The 1,315-nt window shown below is 32.4% G+C and overlaps 1 protein-coding gene across 1 annotated transcript; it reads left to right on the top strand.

Annotated features, from left to right (window-relative positions):
- Positions 1–784: 784 nt before the first annotated feature.
- CBG27284 lies at positions 785–1,047 on the top strand (the record flags this gene model as incomplete). Its single annotated transcript, XM_045238377.1, has 2 exons — positions 785–864; positions 912–1,047. The coding sequence occupies 2 exons, from the start codon at positions 785–787 to the stop codon at positions 1,045–1,047; spliced, it is 216 nt and encodes a 71-aa protein (XP_045099762.1).
- Between the last annotated feature and the right edge of the window lie 268 nt (positions 1,048–1,315).

Raw genomic sequence — 1,315 nt, 5'->3', positions numbered from 1 at the left:
CATTCTAGAAAATTCCAGAACATTCTAGAAAATTTTCTACCAAATGTTCTGGAATTTTCCAGAAAGTTCTGGAATTTTCGAGAATTTTCTGGAATTTTCTAGAATTTTCTGGAATTTACTGGAATTTTCTAGAATGTTCTGGAATTTTCTAGGATGTTCTGGATCTTTCTGGAATTCACTGGAATTTTCGAGAAAGTTCTGGAATTTTCGAGAATTTTCTGGAATTCTCTAGAATGTTTTGCAGTCGAAAAAAAACACGGCAACCAAATTTACAGTAGGTCACAGAATTTGAGTTAATCACGAAAAAAATGTGACAAAAAATGTCTGTTGCGAAGCTTTCAGCTCAATTTTTTGTGGGCAGCACATAGATAGGCCGCCTGAAAACCGTTTTTGAGAATTCCCTGAAGTTTTAGTGAGTTTCAACATAATTTTGAAATTTTCGATTCTCAACCCTATAGGTTCCCGATTAGCTAGGAGGCCCAGGACACCATGGACATGAAGCTCTCGGTAGTCCATGGCTACATACCACACACCATTATAGGAGTCCCATGCCCTTTGGAGTTATTCAAGTAAATGTCCGAGACGGACACACAGACACACACACAGAAAAGTTTCCTTAGTAAGAAGTAGATTTTTGCTTCTGAATCACCGGAAATCATTTTTAAAATTTTACAACAATTTCGAAACACGATCTGTACAAACATTTATATAATGAGGAAGAGAAACTGATAAGAATTTTCAATTTTCGAAATTTTAAAATAATTTCACGTTTCCGAAAAAAAACATGCCTCCCAATTTCGATCCAGATGACTTCTATCTTTCTGTTCCAAATCCTGCTCAGTACACAGTAATTTTGCCAGATCGGTAAGTAAAAATTCTGGAATTTTCAGAAATTTTATTGAAACTTTCAGACCAAACATCCATCGAAAAACGACTAGAGTGCAGCTAATCAGAAAATATTCAATTGGATTTTTGTTAGGATTCATTTTATGTCTTATTGTTTTTGTTTCCACTTCGTTTGTTTTTGGAAAGTTTTCTCTGAATTAATGAATTTCTGAATTTTCTAAACTTTTTTTTAAATATCTGTATATCTGGATTGTTACAGTTGTAAAATAAATTCTAAATTTCTGAGTTTCAGAATTTCTGAATTTCTGAATTTCGAGATTTTTGAATTTTTGAATTTCCGAATTTCTGAATTTCCGAATTTCTGAATTTCCGAATTTCAGAATTTCAGAATTTATGAATTTCTGAATTTCTGAATTTCTGAATTTCTGAATTTCTGAATTTCTGAATTTTTGAATTTCTGAATTTCTGA

The sequence above is a fragment of the Caenorhabditis briggsae genome (genome assembly GCF_000004555.2).
Source record: "Caenorhabditis briggsae complete genome, chrV, whole genome shotgun sequence".
NCBI classification, from domain to species: Eukaryota; Metazoa; Nematoda; class Chromadorea; order Rhabditida; family Rhabditidae; genus Caenorhabditis; species Caenorhabditis briggsae.
The sequence above is the reverse complement of the archived record's forward strand: the minus strand, read 5'-3'. Positions and strand labels throughout refer to the sequence as shown.